The sequence below is a fragment of the Ciconia boyciana genome, chromosome 4 (genome assembly GCF_034638445.1).
Source record: "Ciconia boyciana chromosome 4, ASM3463844v1, whole genome shotgun sequence".
NCBI lineage: Eukaryota > Metazoa > Chordata > Aves > Ciconiiformes > Ciconiidae > Ciconia > Ciconia boyciana.
Genome location: NC_132937.1, coordinates 86628687 through 86647187, shown reverse-complemented (window position 1 = coordinate 86647187; position 18501 = coordinate 86628687). Strand labels below are relative to the sequence as shown.

At 42.0% G+C, this 18501-nt stretch overlaps 1 protein-coding gene across 1 annotated transcript in view; it reads right to left on the bottom strand.

Moving 5' to 3' along the window:
- Positions 1-9820: 9820 nt before the first annotated feature.
- Positions 9821-18501, bottom strand: part of MTAP (methylthioadenosine phosphorylase) — a 33238-nt gene continuing 24557 nt past the window's right edge. The window contains exons 6-8 of the mRNA XM_072860510.1: positions 17467-17706; positions 16203-16325; positions 9821-10772 (exon numbers count right to left, since the gene is read on the bottom strand). Of these exons, the coding sequence (XP_072716611.1) occupies positions 10734-10772; positions 16203-16325; positions 17467-17706 (402 nt within the window). The 3' untranslated portion in view covers positions 9821-10733. The remainder of the gene's footprint in view (positions 10773-16202; positions 16326-17466; positions 17707-18501) is intronic.

The following is an 18501-nucleotide window of genomic DNA, read 5'->3' as shown; positions in this document are numbered from 1 at the left end:
GGTGGAATACACAGGGCTTACAGGCAGATGTGTGTTAATCACTCACATACATACTCGAGTTTAAAAGATCCATGAAACTCGTTAATTTCCTTATTTAAAAGGGCCCTTACAGAGCAACAGGAAAGTTCAACTGTACTTCGTGCCCCTGCATGACTTTACGATCTTTTTAAGAGCGGAAGATTTTTTTTTTCTTTTCCCGCTAAAAATGGCCGATGGCAAGCACGCACTGCAGAATAAGGCACCACGGGTGCATACCGTGCCCGAAGGCTATTTTTTTCCGATTCCCGAAGATACGTTGGTATTTTTGCAGCCGTGCTGAGGAGCCTGCACTTTGCTCAGGGCACAGATCACGGGGGCAGAAGAAGCGATCCAATGCCCCGTCGTTTCGCCTCTAGTTCACCAAGGAACGGCTTTCTGCCGCTCTTTTCTTTAAATTGAAGGGGGAGGGCAAAAAAACCCCAACCCACTGTCCCCTCAAAAAAAAGGTTATTTCCAAGCTCTTTGGGGGCCAAATCCCGCCCCGACCGGCGGGAGAAGGGGCAGCAAACCGGCCTGGGGCGGGGGCAGGGCGGGTGCGACGAATGCGTTTTTCTCCCCCGACCCCCTCCGGCTTGCATGCAGGCAGCAGCCCAGCTCAGCCTTGCGACGCTTGGACCTGAGGGCAGGTGATGGTCCCACCCGCCCGAGCTGCCCGGCGGACCCCGGCCGGCGCGGCGGGGCATCCCTGCCTTCTCGGCTCCCCGCTGCCCGCCGCCCTGCCCGCAGGCTGCCCGCCGAAGGAGCACCCTCTCCCCGTGGGAAGGAGGGCCCGAGCCCCGGGGAGTCCCTTCAGAAACACGGCAGGGGGGCGGCATTCACGCTGGGATGTCCACGGGGTTTCCATGCAGCCTCTCCCCACCCGTGAAAGTCGTGCAAAAAGATCGTGATTTTTTCCCACGGGCCTTGGCCGCGGAGCTGTCGAAGCCCAGAACTTCCTTGGGAAGCCAGCTGAAGTGAAGAGGATGGAGAGTTTTTGGGACGGAGTTACGCAGGCTGATTTCGGGGGTGGTCTAAGCGTGGTACGTGACTGAACGGGCAAGGCACCCACTGGACTGAGCAGCCCTCCTTTTGCTGCTGCCACCACGAATAGGGAAGCAAAGGAAGAATTCTCACCTGCTTAGGAAAGTGCAGGAAAAGTCTTCCCCTCCAAGTGTCCAGCCCAACTTCTCTGAAAAAATATTCGCAACCTTTTTGTCTCTATAAAAGGTCTTTAAAAAGATAGGTTCATCACATTGAGGTAGCAAGTTCATGCTGCTTTCCTTTCTGTCGTAAATGTGCATTCTCTCTTTGGCCAAGGAGGCAGCAGCACTAGTGTTACAAAGCATGCTTCAGTTGTGTGTGAACCCCCACATCTGAATAATTTGACTAGGCATTTTCCATAGTGGTGTCCTCTGTCAAGCTTTTATTTTTTAAAATAAAAATACCTTCAGGTGTAATGCCACTTAGAAAAAACAAAGTGTTTTCTATTACACATTTTGGAAATTTACTTTTTGAGAACGTGACTCCCAAGCTTAACAACAGGCATCATCCCCTTTAAATTCACCTACATTTACCAAAGTTTAGTGTGTCTAAGGGTCCGTAGGCTTTGCATATTGTGTTCACAGTCTTTGAAAGCTTCACAGAAGTGAAAAAGAAAAAGCATTTTAGGAAAGAAAGTAATCACCTGACCTTGCCTGGGTCAAAGGTGTGGAAATACATTAACTTCACTGCCTACTTACATAGAAAATAAGCCTCAAGCACTGTGAGTTTCAGGAGGAAAATGGAAATGCTCAGAGCCCTCATAGAAGAAAGTGAAGAATTTGAAGATGGGACAGGTAAGCCACAGGACCTGGTGCTGGAGAGACGACCTCTGAAGACATTCATGTTTTACAAGAGCTCTGGTGGGGCAATCATGTCCAGCAGTAGAGATGAGGGGTGACCTACCCAGTGGTTCTAGAGGTTTTTTTTTAGGCAGGTCTCAATCAATCCTAATCTGACACTCATTGAAGTAATTCACAATTTATTTCTTTCTTTGTTGTCTTTTTTTTTTTTTTTTTTCCTTTTCCAAACTTACAGGAAAAAGAGGTAGGAATACTTTAATATACTGTATGAACAGAAGTTAAGACAGAGCACTCCTTTTCTCTGTGGAAAACAGACCAGAGGACAAATTTCTCCGCATTTCTCTCTCTTTGTTACCATGTAGTCATAAGTACCTGCATGCTTTTGGTAGAAACACTTGCTAAGAAAGTGTTTCTGTGCTGGAGAAAGCCCAAGAAGGGGAAGTGAAATGAGGGTTGGTTCTTAGGAGTTGAAAACCAAGAACCTTGCAACTAGAGGCTTCAGGTTGCCTCACAGAAAGGTACACAGATGTTTGCCACTAGACCCAGCATCACTCTTGGTAGCGAGTGTAAGCTCAGGACTGAGGGCAGGCTGTGAGAAGCCCTGTTTGCACCTACTGCTCCAGCCAGGGGCTGTGCAAACAGGGAGAGGGTTTCCGCAAAGGATTAAGGGGACAAGACACTTAGAGTTCTGCTCGCACCGTCAGCAGAGGTCATGGTATTAGAAATACCCTACTTCCTACCACCGAACTAGGTAGCTCATGCTGCCACTGATGTAGTCACTCTTCGCAGGAAGCAGCCTCCTACATGTGATTTCTGCACAAAGACATTGCTACTTGAGGAGGCGAGAGCGGTAATCTAGAACATAAGAGTTTGATCTCCCAGGTGGGGAAAGTCCCAAGATAAGCATCTTTTTCTCTACATGGTGCTGGTGGTTGACAGCACGGACTGGGTGAAAAGGTAAGAAAACAGGCATGTTGAGAGCTGGGAGGATGGAGCAGAGGCAGAGGGTGTCCAGAACAGGGGAAAAAGAGGTGCCTGGAAAAAGGGGAGACAAACATGGCATTCTGCCTAAGACTGAAAGGATGCACAATAGACATTTACCTCTACCCCACACCATCCCAACCTGGGTCAATGGTTTTGTGTGGTTTCTAAAACAAAGCTCTTCCTTGCAGACATCCAATGCCATGGCTGATGAGCACTTATAATTAGACAGTGTACCCTGTTTGGTGGAAATCATGGGAGAGAAGACATTCCTTGCCTCAAGACATCAAGCATTTGAACACTGCTAGCTTTGCGGTTTGTTTACATCTGTTTTCACCTTAGGCTCTGAGCAGGCTAAGGGCCAGAGAAGGGAATGACAGTCAAGCCAAGGTACTAATTAACACCATGGAGTGGAGAATTGGTATCAAGTATGGAGCAGGTCCAAGGACAGAGCTGATTCCACTATCCTCTGCACATGCATTTTAAGGGGAAAGCTACTCCTGCCATCACCTTCCTCCTACTGGCTTATCTTGCTGGCTTGTCTTCAGGCAGATGCTAAAGAATGATTTTAAATATCTGACCATGGTATGAAAACAAATAAAATGTATTTCAGAACCTTCTTACACAGTGGCTAAAAGCCCATACAAAAGCTGCTTCCTAATTAAGCACTAATTAATAAAACACAGATTCTAAGGTCAAATTAAAAGATTTCCATAAGATAAAATGTCTTCCTCCTTTTGCTAGAGGAACCATGCTGTAGGAAACCAAACAACTGGACAGACTTCATCTGTCCTGAAAGGTATGTTTCACTTACTACAGGCTTTATTCTTGGTTCCATATGTTGCTAAATCTGGGGACTGAACATTGTGCCCAAACTTTTTTTTTTTTCTCTTTTTGAGGTGTACATAGAAATCACTGGGGTTTTTTTAACTCATGTTGTTCCCTTAAGCAATGCTATTCGACACTGCACATCAAGATATTCTACAGATTTGCATCATCCATTTCTTGTCTACAGCTGTATAGAAGCACACAAGATATTGCAATTTATGAATGTACTTCATTTGCATATATGCTCCTCCTGTGTTTTTTTTCAGTAAATGTTCATGCAGTTCTGTTTACTGATAGCAAGACAAATGGTTTCAAAAAATGTCAAGCTCAATAATGTGCAGAAGAAACCTGATTCCACGAGGAATGCCTGCCCTAAGGCAGGACATTTGACAATACTGAGAGAGGTGTATGCATCCAAAAAGAGCATCCTGCAAACAGACTAGTCCAGCAAGCTGGTTCACAAAAATTATATACAGAAGTTACTTTCGCATTTCATGTCAGTCAACAACAATTTATAGAAAATCCCAGTCTACATAACCATGAAAAAAATAGATTATCTTAATTAAAAAATTGAGAAACTCGGATTTATGCCACATGAATTCAAAACATTCTGTTTTCTGATACTGCTACTGAGACTATAAGGCATTATCTTGCTCTGCCCTGAGTAGAGGACTGAGTCAGAGAATTCTTAGTGTCGTTCATACCTGCCTAAGGTTTCTGGAAGCAGGTTATGTATTCAGTGGTAATCACAGAGCAATAATATTACTCCTTACTGCTTGGTTTCATGAGAATAAAATTGAAAGGCAATAGAAAATACAGAGTTAAGTGTGGACTTTCTTACCTACACAGAGTCTTTTTACTGTCTTTCAGTAAAACCACCAAACTAGTGTTATTTTCTCCTATCCAGTTCAACAAAGATCAAGAGATCCAGACAGCCAGTTGTATGTTAGGAATTAAGCTGTTGAACAATGACTTTATTGTTCATTTACAAGAATTAGCAGAAAACAGACAATCCAAAGTTTGATTTTTTTCAGCCTAAAGCTTTTCCCATAGAAATAGGGTCCATTCCAGAATCAGTTCAAGACTGCTGAAAACTGAATTGCTTTTCTTTTGGAGTGCAGTTCCAGGGCAGCTGGCTGACTTCATTTTTCACAGGTGCTGTAAGGAAAAGCCCTGTCCTCCTGCCACTTGGCCATGCAGCCCCATTGTGCTGATGCCACATTGCACCCTTTCATGACCTGCTTTAACTTGCTAATATAGTGGAAGCTGTTCCATTTGGGGAAGGGACTACATCTTTTTTTTTGCCGGTTCTGTGAACTAATGAAACCTAAAGAGAAGTTTGATGTGCACAGGAGCCAGAACAAAAATAAGCAGCAGGGAGGGGTAACAGAGATGGGGAACAGCAGATGCACTGTAGGGAGTTGAAAAATTCCACTAATACCTGTGAATAATTCTGGATGGGAATCTTTGCAATCTCCTACATTTATGCAGCTGGGCCTCCACTATGACACCGCGACGTTCAGACAGAAAATGTATTTCCAGGTATACCTCGTCACGCATGACTTTGCACCACAAATTGCATGAGCCAATTCATAGCAAAGGTGGTGGACAACTTGGCAATTATCTAAATAAACAATTGCTAACTTTTGCAAAAGGGTGATTAAATTTTAATTTCAATTCTCTTGCACTGTCCTGCTTCAGTCAGTACTGCAATGACAGTGGGGAGAGGAAGTAGTCGTTAAAACAGTTAAGCCAGAGTTTCTGTCTTAGAGGGCTGATCCCGCCCAGTGCTAAGCACCTCCTGAATTAATTTCTCCCCTTACTGATACTCAGCTGGTTTTGATAAACAAAATACTCTCTTACTGGTTACAGTTCTGGGAACCTCAACTGCTCTCAGGTCTGTTTTGAGTACTAATATAGAAACTAAATTCTGATGTCACATGCCACCTGTGCTGATGCTGAGAGATGCTTTGGATGTTGTTAATATGAAACAACGTGAAGTGTTAGCTAAGTGAAAATGAGATATGAGTGGGCAATCTCATGTTAGCAAGATAGATCAATGTTAGGCTGCGCAGAATGATTTAGAGGAAACAGAAAAGGGAGGAAAAGGGTAAATCTATGGCTTGTCTCACAGTCTAGTTCGTATGGTATTTGAACCTGCAATATTGTATCGGCATAGTACATTACACTGTTAACACACACACTGGAGGATGCTCCGAGCAAAATAAATTGAGATTTTCTCCAAGAGAAAAGGACTTTAAAAGCCTTGGGTAGCTGGGGTAAGCAAAGTACAACATGCAAACAATCAGTGAGAAGCAGGGTAGGACACAATAGCAACTCCACAGTCAGAAAGGGCAAACAGTTTGTCATGATACAAATAGGTGTGGGGTGCTGGCTTGGAATATAGGCAAGGGCTGGTTAGGTCTGAATGCTACCGAGTCCAGATCCAGAAGTCTCTTCAGTCAAAGCGGAAGGAGATCTGTCGCCTGTGACACATGTGCCAAGATGAAGAACTACTAACAAATGCCACTGGAGGGACAGTCAGACAAAGGCTCCTGCGAGTGGGTGTATGTCTTCCTCTTGCATTTGTTATTTGCATGTTGAGCTTACTCTGCAGTGACACTTCTGCTTGTGGTCTGCGTGGATCTAGAGATTTCATGTAGTTCCAAGCTCTGGCATTTCCTTTGGAGCCCAGTGGAAAATTTTACAAGGAATCAGTTGGCTACCAATTCTGTATTTCCCAGTCCTTGGCTAATCCTGGCATGCCTTCTGCTTGGTGCACCTGTGCTATTTACAATCACTCACTTCAATTCAGTCTCCCCTCCATATACATAGGGAAGAAAATTAGGTTTTCAGCATTTATTTCTGATATACTCACTGTTTCCCAGCTGCATTTCTCTATTCCCCCAAGGCAAATGCCGCACAGGAGCATGAGAGACTGACCTGTTCTTCAGCAGCTCCTGAAGCTGCTAAAGCCTTTAAAGCATTCAGGCCACACAAATCAATGAGTTAATTTAGGACAATTCCACTGGAAAATGAGAAGTAGGCTTCAAAAACTTAAGGTTCAATTTCATTAGCTAATACTTTACTAGGCTTTCCATGGTTCTAATCAGTCTTGCATGAGACATGCAATTTACTCACAGAGAAGCTGTTTCATTTGCTTCAGTGATCGCTATTTAAGTACCTCTGTTGAAGCAGTCACTGTTTAAATGAGGTCTTAAAATGTAACAGTTTGGCAAACATACACAGACAAACCAGTCAAGTCTTGAAAGGTCCTGCAGAAGGCTTTGTTAATTTTTGTAAGAGACAAGATTTGGTATAAGAGATGTCAGTGTAAAACTGTAGCGGTAAGTGTATAACAGGTTATGTTTAACACACAAAAGACACAACGTTTCTGTAAGAACAATGACAGCAGTCAAGCTTGAGAGGCATTAATTTTGGAAGTCTGAGATAATTGAAAACAGCAACAATTTAGCATCCTGTAAGCCACTTACCAAGCCAAGATGTGATTTTTCAAGAACGCCAAGTTAGCATTTAACACTGATTCTGATGTTACGATATAGGAGCATAAATAGGAGTGTAAATGCTATGCATGAGAAGAAGGCACTCCAAATCCATCACAGCAAATGGACTGAATAATAGTTGTAAAAAATAAAATTGTCATGGAGAGACAGTCAAACAGAAGAGAGGTAATTTCCATCAGTGAAGTCCTCTGTGTGTCATTGTCTCACCCGTCAAACCAGAGACATTTTGAGTCTACGAACGGCCACTGTTCTCTGCTAGAATGTTTACTTGGTTTTAGTAATGCAGTACATTCAATTAGTATCTTCTTGTTCTCTATCATATCTGCAGTACTTCGTACAACACATTTGATGCCTTTCTTAGGACTGTTTAGAAAGACAATTGAAGCCAGTTATTTGGCCTATCTTTATATAATAACATTAACTATCCTTTTCTTGCCAGTTACCATCTTTGTTGTGTAGTCTGCTGGATAAATATCTCCCAATAAATTTAAAAGAGTATAAAATGTATGCTAAATTTTGCAAAAACACACTACACACTACCACTGTGTTACTGACTTCATATTAATTATACATGAGACACCTTCAGCTACCAACCCTGTGTTGACAGAGCATATAGGCATCATAGAATCATAGAATGGTTTGGGTTGGATGGGACCTTTGCAGCTCATCTAGCCCAATACCCCTGCCATGGGCAGGGACATCTTTCACTAGATCAGGTTGCTCAAAGCCCCGTCCAATCTGACTTTGAACACTTCCAATGATGGGGCACCTACCACCTCTCTGGGCAACCTGTTCCAGTGTTTCACCACCCTCATCATAAAAAAATTCTTATATCCTATCTAAATCTACCATCTTTCAGTTCAAAACTTGCCCCTTGCCCAGTCATACCTGGTGAAACACCTCCCTCCACTTTTCTTATTGAGAATGGATTTAAGTATTGAAAGGCCACAACATGGTCTCCCTGGAGCCTTCTCTTCTCCAGGCTGAACAACCCCAGCTCTCTCAGCCTGTCCTCATAGGAGAGGTGCTCCATCCCTCGGATCATTTTTGTGGCCCTCCTCTGGACCCGCTCTGACAGGTCCATGTCTTTCCTGTGCTGAGGGCTCCAGAGCTGGACGCAGTACTCCAGGTGAGGTCTCACTAGAGCAGAGTAGAGGGGCAGAATCACCTCCCTCGACCTGCTGGCCACCCTTCTTTTGATGCAGCCCAGGATACGGTTGGCTTTCTGGGCTGCGAGTGCGCATTGCTGGCTCGTGTCCAGCTTTTCACTCACCAGTACCCCCAAGTCCTTCTCTGCCAGGCTGCTCTCAATCCCTTCATCCCCCAGCCTGTTACTGATACTGGGGGTTGCCCCGACCCAGGTGTACGATCTTGCACTTGGCCTTGTTGAACCTCATGAAGTTCACATGGGCCCACTTCTCCAGCTTGTCCAGGTCCCTCTGGATGGCATTCCATCCCTCTAGCAAATTAACTGCACCACTCAGTTTGGTGTCATCCACAAACTCAATCCCACTATTTTATGTAATTGATGAAGATATTACATCGTATTGATCCCAGTACAGACCTTTGAGACACCACTTGTTACTGGTTTTCCACTTGGACATTGAGCTATTGACTGTAACTCTTCAGACGTGGCCACCCAGTGAATTCCTTATCCTTACCTAGCATTATTAACTAGCCTTGCATACGAACAATTTATAACAGAAAAATCTAACAAAAAATACTAACTATGGACCTGCTCTGTGCCAGGCTGTCCTGTGACACTGTAGGTACTCAGTATATAAAACAAGAAAATTAACACAATGATTATCTTTATATATCACTATGGAATGTAAAAAAAAAACAAAAAAACCAACAAACAAAAAACCAAAAAAACCAAGGGGCATTGAAAATGGAAACCCAGAAACAACTTTCTCTTAGAACATCCAAATATGAACTTTATGGCTCCAATCCGTTTCGCTAAAACTGTCTAGGGGGCAAAGGTAACAACAATAAAAACCATTTTTAAGGCCAGCCATCTGATTTGGTAGTAAAGGTAGTAAAAGGTGTGTTAGGTCTGTAGCCTTCTTCCTCTCAAGCTTCAAGCTCTGGCTCCCACAGTCCAAGTTCTTTAAAAAAACACCAGGAAATATGGGAAGTTGGTTAAGCTATTTCCCCCAGTATCTGAAAAGCACCTGTACTGTACTGGTTTTGCTAGGGAGAATATGTCCAAATTTAAAGGCTTTCACAGCAGGAGACTGGGTGTCTAACAGAACAAGACTATCAAGCTAAAAATCTTATGTACCTGCTTTTTTATTTTCCTTTGGATTAATTTTTTTTTTTTTTTTTTTTACATTACTGTGAGAATCTGTACCTTTCATGCATCTTATCTTTCCCTTGCTTGGCTTGGCTTGCATTCCGATCCACTTCTGTCTCAGCAATCCCTGTTGTTTCAGGGACTTAGAACCTTAAGTTCTAAGCAGCACAGTATTTTCTAAAAGTGGTCTTTCTAAAGGTGGTGTTTACAAGGTATTACCACCAAACTGTTCCATGAATGGCAAAAGCTGTTGTCAGACAAACAAAATTCAATCACTAATGACTAGAAGGAAATTAAAAAAATCAATTTCCACACAGTTTGGAGAAGCATAGGTTTCATTTGTTTTATTTGCTAGACAAGAAGCAGTATTTTATTTTATTGAAGTCAAACTGTATTAAAAATGAAATGCATACATTCAAAGCACTCGAGCACATTCATCACTTAAAACAGAAACTAAAACCAGACTTGTTCAGATCAATGAAGCAGCAAAAGGCCAGCAGAGTGCTCAGGACACTGGCAGCAAAGTACTTTTCTGTACACTTCTGTAAGTCACAAAAGTCCATCTTCAGGCACAAATTTGGCTTAGGCATTTCCTAAATTTTTTTAAGGAGAACATTCATTCATTACACAACTGCTGCTGTGAAAGAACCACCACAATTATCAAACCATGTTTTCTAGCACGCAAACAAAAACCACTGCTTTAAAAAAACCCACTGAAATAAAAAATATGGATAATGTGCAAAAATAGTATAATTTTATTTTGAAATTGTTTTTCTGGTATGTTTCTGGAATTAATTGTAACCATTTGCCTTGTTGAAGGAAAAGATGGGAGGCAGAAATAGCAAAGCAAATAGCATATCTGTGAATCGGCTTTCTTAGATCTTATTTCATGAAACCGCAACAGAGTATTACCTAGCCTTTCCTTTCTTACATCAACTAAAAGGTATCACTGAATAGAGGATGACAGCTTGGTACTGACTTTTTTTTCTTTGGCCACTGTCTGATCCCGCTTGACAGTAAAGCTATTCCAAGTTTAAAACATACTCAAAATCTAACTTTAGCCATCTTATACATTATCAAGCATGATAAAGATTATAAAAGCTGTCTTATACATTATCATCGGTCAAATGTTTACCCCATTCTTTTATATTTGTAACTATTTTTGAAGATATTATAACCTCTGGAAGTTCCAAAGTGATACACTCTTCCTTGTGAGCACCCAAACTTCAAGGTCCATCCAGGTCGTTACTGCTTTGGCAGGATGACGGAACACTGCACTGTTGTCTGAAATACAAAGTCAAAGTAGATGAATTCTTCCTCTGTCAATGCAGAGCAGAATTACTTTTCAACATAAAGGCAGACTACATAGCTTCCATTTGGATTACTAACGTGCAACTCTTTCCATGTGCATAGTATCTCAAACTTCCTCCAACGCCACAAAAGTTAAAAGAATTGCAGGGAGGGCATACCCTACAACAGTTCAAGGACTTGCCATTACAACTTTTTAAACCTATGTAACAGGCTTATTGTATTGGCAACAACAATCATATTGCAGAAACACTAAATTAAGGACTTTAGGCTCACAGGCTACCAATGAAAAATTGTGCAGCTTGCTTTTCGTTTTTAAGGCTAGCATACTGGCTTGCATGCATCACATTTGTAGGAAGCTCTTTATGAATATAATCAGAATGCTCTGAAAATGAAGTTCCTTAAAAAAAAGTGGTTTCTACATGTTTCTTCATCAATTTTGAAGTACAGCTATCAAGAACAGAAACCCTTCTCTAAAGGTGCATTGATTGGGAGTGAATGGAATATTCATGTTATGCAAGGACATGCAGCTTTGACATCAGCCACATTCAAGGGTAGGACCCGAGAAACACTTCACTCTCAGCTTTCTTGAGAGGTCCTTAGCTTGCAAGGACCACAGTATGTAGACCAATGCAGCTACAGTTGAAGTGAAGCCTTGATGAATTTTCCCCCTCCACCTTATTCACCTGAGCCAATTCACTCTAGTCACAGAAGTATCTTCACTGATTTCATGGAGATATTTATTGAAGAAGAAAATTACTCAATAATATTTACAAGGTCAGAGCTCTACATACATAAATTATGAATATGAGTTTCAGTTTGTGACAGACTAGAAAAAATGACTGAAAAAAGGTTAACCTTTACAGCCTTCAAAGCTACCAAACATGTTAAAGTCCAAGTATGTCAACGATGAAGTGTGCTGAAACACATCTACAGAAACCTTACCCAATCTAAACTATCCCACAGTATTCATCTACCACAGCTCTCTTAATCAAAGTACAACATTATTCCTTGTATCAGAGGTCTGACAAATATAATTTCACATAGGCTAGTACAGAAGTTCAAAAAAGTCAGGTAATATCAGCATGTCTCCTCACAGAGTCAAGAAGTTTATCTGAGGAGCATTCACAGAAGCTCAGACCACAAGCTGATTTTCTTATACCCATGCTGTAAGAAAAATCAGTTCTAATATGACATTCCTTTCATCATCCCAGTACATATTCTCTCCTGATCCTCATGTGGTTGAACCTTACTGTAATAAAGGAACAGAGCTCAATTCCCAGCTGTTACAAGTTAAAATTCTTTTCAACAAGACAGTTTTTCCTCTCTCACCAATACTTTTCCTAACAAAGATAAAAAAGAATATACTATATTTATTCCCTTTTGAAATCTTCTGCTGTCACTGATTTGTCTACTTCATTCAGCAATGAGCCCACATTTTACTTGATCAGCTTTTGATAACAGTGCAGGGGCTGAAGTTATTGTTGTCTTTGATGTCCCTTCCAAGTGTCAACTACAGGCAAGCTTTGGTTTTCCTGAAACCATCCCTACATGCCTGCTCTTGGTTCTGGATTCCTTCTTTGTAGCTTGCCTCTGTTTCCAACCCTTGAATGCTGCATTTTTGCACTGGAGCTCTGTTTCCTGTTTAGCCAAGTCAGCCTCCTGATTGGTCTTTCTGTGGATCACTCCTGTGCTTGGAGAATGCTGCCCTTAAAGACCTGCCAGCTTTCTGGAACTCCTTGCCCCTTCAGAGCTGCCTCCCACAAGACGATACCTACTAGTTCACTAGTTAAACCCAAGTATGCTCACCTGAATGCCAGCATCTGTAGTCTGCTACTTGCCTTCCTTGCTCCCCACAGGATGCTGAACACTATTTCATGAGCATTACAGCAACAACTGCCAGTGATTATCACCTCACAAGACAACTCTTCTCAGTGAACAGCAGATCCAGCTGTACATCACCCATGGTTAACCCATCCTATCCAGAAATTTCCCTGACACCAGCCAGAAATCACTTGGACCACTGTGATCAATAGCATCATGTGATCTGATAATTTATATTATCTATTAATAAATTACCATCATCTAATCTGGTAGTTTCCTGATCCATGACATAAATACAATGTTGTCATACCCTATTCTGAAAGACTAAGGGCTTTGTATCCTGGCCACGCCTCAAAATGACAGGCTGTAGGAAGATGCTGCGCCTGCAGAAAAGTTTGCTCCAAACTTTTTTTCCAAGCTTACGTAACCTGAGCCTGGAGAATGATCTCTTTTTACAGCAACAGAGCCAGGAGACACTGACCTAAAGACATCTTAGGCACTTAAAAATAGTAACTTTCAAACTACGCTTAAACTCACTGGCATATCATGCATGAAAAGACACATGAAAAGGAACAGATGGCAGGCAGCCCTTGGAAAATTTTTGCTTCAACACTCCAGGGTTTCCTAAAGACTACTGTGAGATTCAGAGGTGACACCACTGCATGTGGGTGGGTGGGATGCACACCTCCATGGAAGGAGACAGATAAATGCAGCTGGGCAAAGAGACTGGCAGCATATTCTCTCCTGCCTGGTAAAGTTCCTCCCAGTCATAGCAGACAGATTACAGAGCTCAGAAAGGAAAAGTTGTGTCCACGTAAAGCTTTATGGTTTCACACGCTTCCCCAAACATGAGAAACAGACACTGGCAAATGCCCATTTGAGATGCCCAGCTGAGGCCTGGGTATAGGTTGGCATGCTTTACATTGTCACTGATCACAGAGTATCAGCTGCAGTGTTGCTCAGCTCCTCCCTTGACTGCATTCCTTACCACATTATCACAGGGCATGCAAGAGGCACTGCCTTCAAGCTCTAGGAAAAGGTGCCTCTGGAAAAGACTTCAAAAAAATCCATCATCTGACCTTCAAAATGCCCGAAGTAAAATACACAGAAGAACATATCTACAAAGAGAACAGTTTTTAAAAACTATTTATGGTTCAACCACCCTACAAAGGCACAAACATACATCTCTCTCTGCTGTATTGCATAATTGCCTCTCCCCTTATTCACTAACACAGAAGCCTAGGACCAATCCTTCATCTATTTTACCATTTAATGCCTCAAACAGAAAGATTTTTAGCCTTTCCTGCCCTTCCTAAGTAAAATCAGAGGAAGCCTCCAAAGCCTCAGACTTTCCTGTCACTTTTCCAGAGTACTTGGTTGTGTTAAATCAGAAACAACTGTGACTCCTACTCTCCTGACATAAAAACTCAAGCCCCACTGCCAATACCTAGTTCTTGTTTCCAGTTCTTCTAATACCTTCAGATCAACTCCCTTTCTCAGGTCACTCAAACCAAGCCACTATCAGCAAAAAGCACACAAGGACTGCCAAGCCCAAGTGAACTATCTCAATATTCATCACTGATACCAAGCAGTAGCAGATGCTTAAGAGAAAGAGTGTAAGAAGCTACATTAGAATGGAGTGACCCTTCCTCTGGTGCATCATATTTTCTTCTTTCAGCAAATAGTAGTTCAGGATCTGAGCTGGAGGAAGTGCTTGAATCGGTGTTTTAAACAGCTGACAGTTAACTGAAAGAAGGGTTAGCGTTCATTAAAGGGGAACCTTGCAAACTCAGCGCCAGCTCTTTCCAGTTACCTGCTCTTTCACTCCCAATGAAGAATCAAGACAATCATGCAAGGGAAAGCAACAGGATGCTGCTTACTGAAGCGCACCTGCCAGAATTGGAGGCAGATGCCTCAGTACCTAAGCAGTGTTACATACTTGGGAAATTTCCTTGCATGCCAGCATGACCAAAGTAGCTGAGGAATATCTAGCGCATTTTTTAGATTATTTGTTCAAACTCTGCGGTTTTTTGTATAGCTAGGCATCTGTATTCAACAAAAACTGTGGCCCAGCCCTCTGAAAATGTTTTCTGTGGATTAGAGGGGGGAAGGAATACCGACTCTGTTGTCTCCCTTATCCATCCATGACACAACTTCCTGAAGACTGCACGGGGGAAAGGGAAATGTATAGAGGGGACATTAAAATAGCTGTTCCAGATAACTGGGTGAGGAAGAATCATAAATATAATCCGAGACTTCAAAATAAAAAGTAGGTTTTCTAGTGAAGAATCAGCAAAAGACTCATTTCAAGGATTTGGGTTAGACCTCCATGAACCTGACCTGGTCAAGTATGCTTAAAAGTGTCTGGGGTGAATTTTGCTTAATATGTCTTTCCCTTAGGACACGGACTAAACTAGAGATGACAGTCACTGATGAAAGAACCATACTGGAAACAAAACTGAAAACTTGATCCCAATCAGAAGACATGGAAGATTTTTACAGCACATACAGTTCTGTTGATAGCTGAATTTCAAGGACACACTTTCAGGTATATGAAGACATGACTTAGGTCTGTGTTAATCTTTCTTACCCATTCAAATTTCAGTCAATACAGTGATTTTCAGAAAAGAGAAAGAAATAACTTAGAGGAGAGAGTAATCAGAGACTGGACTCCCTCAAAAGTTTCCTCAAGAGGGTTCCTCCTTTTCAGACTGCTGCTGCTTCCACTAACAGAGATACTTGTGGCCCACTTCTGCCTGCTCTCTGTCTTTCACATTCCAGTTCTCTCTCCCTGTCTCCCACACCATCTCAATGTAATCCTCAGTTGCTCTCGCGCTTCACGCTCTTGTACTCTTGGAAGTGTCTAGTTGTCACAAAAAGCCTGTTGAGAAGATGGACAGACATCGAAACTATTTTAACATTGTTCTTTCCCTCTACGCTATAGCCAGAAATGAATCTCAAGCATGCCTGTGACATAGAGGTGATGTAAAATATGTAAGTAAACCCTTGCCTAAGAAAAATTCTGCCTAAAAATTCCCTCACCAATATATTTTGAATTGTTTTTCTTTTCAATTTTTTTTCATGCACTGCGGATCTGAAACCTGTGGGAGTACACGATTCTAATAATTTCAAACTGGTTCTTACCCATATCTTGTAACAAACTCCTCTCCTTCTACATATTAAAGAGAGCATAATGCTGTTGGTTTGGTTCAGTCTTCTCCGCTTGGCTCTCCATTGTTCTAAGATCTAAGCTAAAGCTGAGTAGAGGTTTCATTTGGATACTCACATAGATTGGTATCTTACCTGTGTTATGAAGGGTAACACTTCAATCACCACATACAGATGTCCTTAATTTTTTTACCTTTTTTAACACTTCTTGTAAAACCAAAGCTAGATCTTCGCAATAAAGCTTGTGAGAGTCCTAACAAATTTGTTTGTACACCTTGAGTGGATTCGGTTTGCTGAAGCATCTACTCTAAGAAGTTATGATTTAAGCAGAAACATATTGGAACATATACCTATATTATGTGTACATATCCATACACTGTCCCCAGTACCCATCAGCCTCATGTGTGTACTTACTTTCAGGGTGTGCAGGGTGTCAGTCCATTCCATGGAACCTATCTGAGGTATAGCAGTAAGGAGTATGCTAGTAGCCTTATTTGCATTCCCTTTCAGCGTCTTTAAAACTTTATCCACTGAAACCTAGAAATACAATAAAACTGAGTGGTATCTCTTGATTTTGATGGCATACATTTTGAATACCCAAATAAATTCATTTAATTCATACATCTCTAAGTGAAAAGGTGAAGCCTTAAAATGCCACAATCCTTTTAGATAGCAAAAACTTTTTTCCTCTGTGGGTGTATGTCTGATTGTATTTTACACAAATAGGAGAACTAAAGCAAATACATCATTTTGCACAGAGCTGCAAAAGAAAAAACACCAGACCAATTACAGGAAGACAAGCTCATACACAGAGCTTACAAGCTTCATACACACAGATGCCCTGATTCAGACAAGAGGAGACAAAAGGTTTGCTAGTAGTGAGGCGAGTTTATGAAAATGAATGAGGTAGCAACAATTTATTCTGTTCTTACTTTCATAAGTGTTCATCCAGAATAACTCAGTGATACTGATGGAAGTAAGAACAGATTTAGTTCAGTGTCATGTTTTAATCCCAGCCGGCAACTAAGCCCCACACAGTCGCTCGCTCACTCCCCCCCTGGTGGGAAGGGGGAGAGAATCAGAGGGGTAAAAGTGAGAAAACTCGTGGGTTGAGATAAAGGCAGTTTAATAGGGAAAGAAAAAGCCGTGCACACAAGCAAAGCAAAACAAGGAATTTGTTCACTACTTCCCATGGGCAGGCAGGTGTTCAGCCATCTCCAGGAAAGCAGGGCTCCATCACGCGTAATGGTTACTTGGGAAGACAAACACCATCACTCCGAACACCCCCCCTTCTGCCTTCTTCCCCCAGCTTTATATGCTGAGCATGACATCATACAGTATGGAATAGCCCTTTGGTCAACTGGGGTCAGCTGTCCCAGCCATGTCTCCTCCCAGCTTCTTGTGCACCCCCAGCCTGCTCGCTGGTGGGGTGCGGTGAGAAGCAGAAAAGGCCTGGACTCTGTGTAAGCACTGGTCACCAGTAACTAAAACGTCCCTGTGTTATCAACACTGTTTCCAGCACAAATCCAAAACATAGCCACATGCTCGCTACTATGAAGAAAATTAACTCTACCCCAGCCAAAACCAGCACATTCTGTATGCGATCTCTTATCAAAACCTACAGGTTCTCATCCAGATCCCTCAGGACAAGACCCAGAGGAAAAACAGTCTCACTCACTGCTTCTTCATGTTCCTTCCAGCAGTCATAATCTGTTGCCATGGCAATACTAGCATAACTCATTCCAGCTTCTTTCGCAAGAATCACTTCAGGCACTGTGGTCATGTTGATAACATCAGCTCCCCAGCTGCGAAACATCAAGCTTTCTGCTCGAGAACTGAAACGTGGGCCTTCGATTGTGATCATTGTCCCCTTGGAATGACACTGGAGTCCAAGCTTCTTGGCAGTCTCAATAAGAACCTGCAAAACATGCCAGTATCAGGAAAAGGAAATAATTCCCCTGGTGCACTGCTTTTGCATCCCATCAAAAAACTTACATACAAACAAAATTAGCTTTATACAAAGCAGTCAAGCTTCAAATGGCTACAGCTGTCCAAAGCCAAGGATCAGTTTCAGTTTCCGCATCCACTAAGAGATATTAATAGTCCTACTAACAGGAATGATCTTGAACTCATCTGATTTTGTTAGTATCAGTTGGATTATTGTTTTCAATGCAGACCAAGAAGATTGGAAAACAGAAAATTTTGCATGATATTTAGGCTGTGCTTACACTGAGAACAGAATGGTGAGAACACTCTACTGAGCACTGCATTGCCACATGGTGGAGTTGAGCTGGTGAGAACAGTAATAGGAAATTTATTTTTTGAAAGTAAAACTTTACAAGCATATACTTCAAAGAGTACCCTGGGAATCTGTAGAGAAATTATTACCACATTTTCCCATGCCAGTGACTGAGCTGTACACTTTACATATACCATGTACTTCACATTAGCCTTTACAGTTCCAACTAGGACCTTGTATATGGCAGAATACCATGGCTTTCTCTCTTGGGTAACACCAATTGATACAGTAGGAATAAGAGTGTACCAGCACATGTAAATGGGACGAGGATACACATAATGGTCCTGAGGAGGAAGGGGAAAGTAACTATGATGACATCTGTTTAAAATGACCATCAACAGAAAATAAAAGTTTGAAAAGAAGTATAAAAACAGCATGAAAAATTGTGACAGGATAGGAGAGACCGTCATAACA